This window comes from Apaloderma vittatum, unplaced genomic scaffold (assembly GCF_000703405.1).
Source record: "Apaloderma vittatum isolate BGI_N311 unplaced genomic scaffold, ASM70340v1 scaffold24003, whole genome shotgun sequence".
NCBI classification, from domain to species: domain Eukaryota; kingdom Metazoa; phylum Chordata; class Aves; order Trogoniformes; family Trogonidae; genus Apaloderma; species Apaloderma vittatum.
Window position 1 is genome coordinate 18,889 of NW_009710231.1, and position 2,098 is coordinate 20,986.

General features: G+C 34.2%; 1 protein-coding gene across 1 annotated transcript in view; it reads right to left on the reverse strand.

Moving 5' to 3' along the window:
* Nucleotides 1–1,689, reverse strand: part of LOC104272286 (solute carrier organic anion transporter family member 4C1-like) — a gene marked incomplete at both ends in the record, with an annotated part of 19,416 nt that extends 17,727 nt beyond the window's left edge. The window contains one exon of the mRNA XM_009867236.1: nucleotides 1,426–1,689. Coding sequence (XP_009865538.1) covers nucleotides 1,426–1,689 — 264 coding nt within the window. The remainder of the gene's footprint in view (nucleotides 1–1,425) is intronic.
* Between the last annotated feature and the right edge of the window lie 409 nt (nucleotides 1,690–2,098).

Here is a 2,098-nt window from a genome sequence, read left to right on the forward strand (position 1 = left end):
TTAGATTTCAAAATTCGATGCAGAACATGATCCCTAACAAGGTATCAAAATGTACAGCATCTTTCATGGCAGATGAAATACCAAAAGTTAAGAAACAGTAACAGATTCTTTGAGATTTCAACAAAAATTGGTACGAGAGGGAGAGACCAGTTGCAATAGTTAGCCATCTGCCTTCACACTTCCACCTTACCAGTTTCCTGTTTCAATTTAAAAAAAAAAAATCTACAATCAGGTTGGCAATTTTTTGTATTAATTCAGCTTCCCTTCCATACTATTGAAGCAGAAAGAGTAATAATGAAACTGAAATTGTAGAGAAGTGGGAGTGTAATAGAGATAGAAGCAAGTAAACCGTGGCTCCTCTACCAGGGAGTAACAAGTAATCACCTGCTCTTAACCTCCAAACATAGAAGAGGTTTTTTTCAGTTAACTTCTGCCTCAGATTCTTATTTATTATATGGGGAACAATAGCTTAAAGTTATTTAAATAATGGTCCATGTTCAGACAGCCTGTGGAAGTGTGTGACACAATTAACACTTTAAAAATAACAATCTGAGAATCAATCACCAGAAGACGGAGAACCTTCCATCAGGTTGCTTAATAGCTACTGATTTTTTTTAGTGAGCACTAATATGCTGAGTCATTGAAGGTATGAATCTGGTTAAACACTGCGATAACAACTAAGACAAGCTTGAAAAATTAAGTCATCCTGCTCTAAACATATCTGGTTGTTTCCTTATTAGCTATAGGTGTGCCATTAAGTCAAGATGCAAATAGTTGGCATTAAGCACACTGCACTGAAAGTCTTGTTTTCTAAGGAAAAGATATGCAAGATCTGAGAGCTAGCTACTCCCAAATTTAAGTACTGCTTTGTTCAGTATAGTTCAGTACTGCTTGTTTACTCTTTCAAAGAAATCCCAAAGTTTTAATCAACATTTTAGAACTTAATGAAACTTGTTAATGAATTACTGAAGATGCCTTTAATAATTCAAACCCCAAAAGAACTACAACACATAGTTACATTTAATGAGATGGTACATCTAATAGCTTTTCTTTAATATTCATGCTACATCACTGATCTAACTTGCATTCCTACTCACAGAGAAATGCCAGATCTTTTTTACACAAAGTGAATTTTAATTGCATTCATCAATGTAAGTCAAAAAAAGCATTTTAATCAAGTATTGCTTATGACCACACACTGATATTGACACTCAGATCTTTTCTAAAAAACAAGGTTTACCATTCAAAAAGACAGCTCTTAAACTTATAGATTTCACAGAGTCATTTTATTTTCAGTCTTGGAGATAATACCCTATTTTTAGGACTTTTACAGAGATTAACTATGTGCTATCAAATTGAGTTGCATTGAGTAACTAAAGAGATTACTTTTTTAAAATAATTTTCAAAACTTAAAGATAAGCTTACCTTCAACTTTAGCTCCATAGTAGTATTTTCCACTACCAAAGTGTGGTAAGGAAAATATAAGCGAGCCCAGTCCTAGCATAAATGCTGAGAAAGCGAGCCACCGCGGTTTGTGCCCTCTTTCTCCAAAAAAAGATACAAACAGTGACAATACACAAAAAGCAATGTCATAGCTTGCAGAGATTAAGCCAGTGAGGGAACTGTTCAATTCATAACGCTTCTCAATTGTTGAAACACTAATGTTAATCAGGCCATTTACCACAATACCTATAAGGGAAAAAGAAAGAAAAAAAAACACAGATATAATTAGTCAAAGACATTTCAATTTGACAGAGCTCCAAGGGTAAATTTACCATTCTGAGACGGAAGGGTTAAAATGTATATATTTACAAAGCTACATTTTAAGATATTTCTTAGTTTTAGAAAAACATGTAAATAGGGGATTGATACAGTGCCAAAATAAGCAAGCCAAACTTCACAGGACCTATTCAATTTTGTTCTCTCCTGTGGGCATTAACGGTTCATCACTCAAGTATTAAACCATGTATCAAACTCTGTACCTGCATGAAGGCTCAGGATTCAGCCTGAGACAGATTGGTTTCAAACACTATTCCTTACAGTGTCATAAAACACTGTACAATTTAAAAGGAAATTAGCCAAGGTTATGACTTGTACC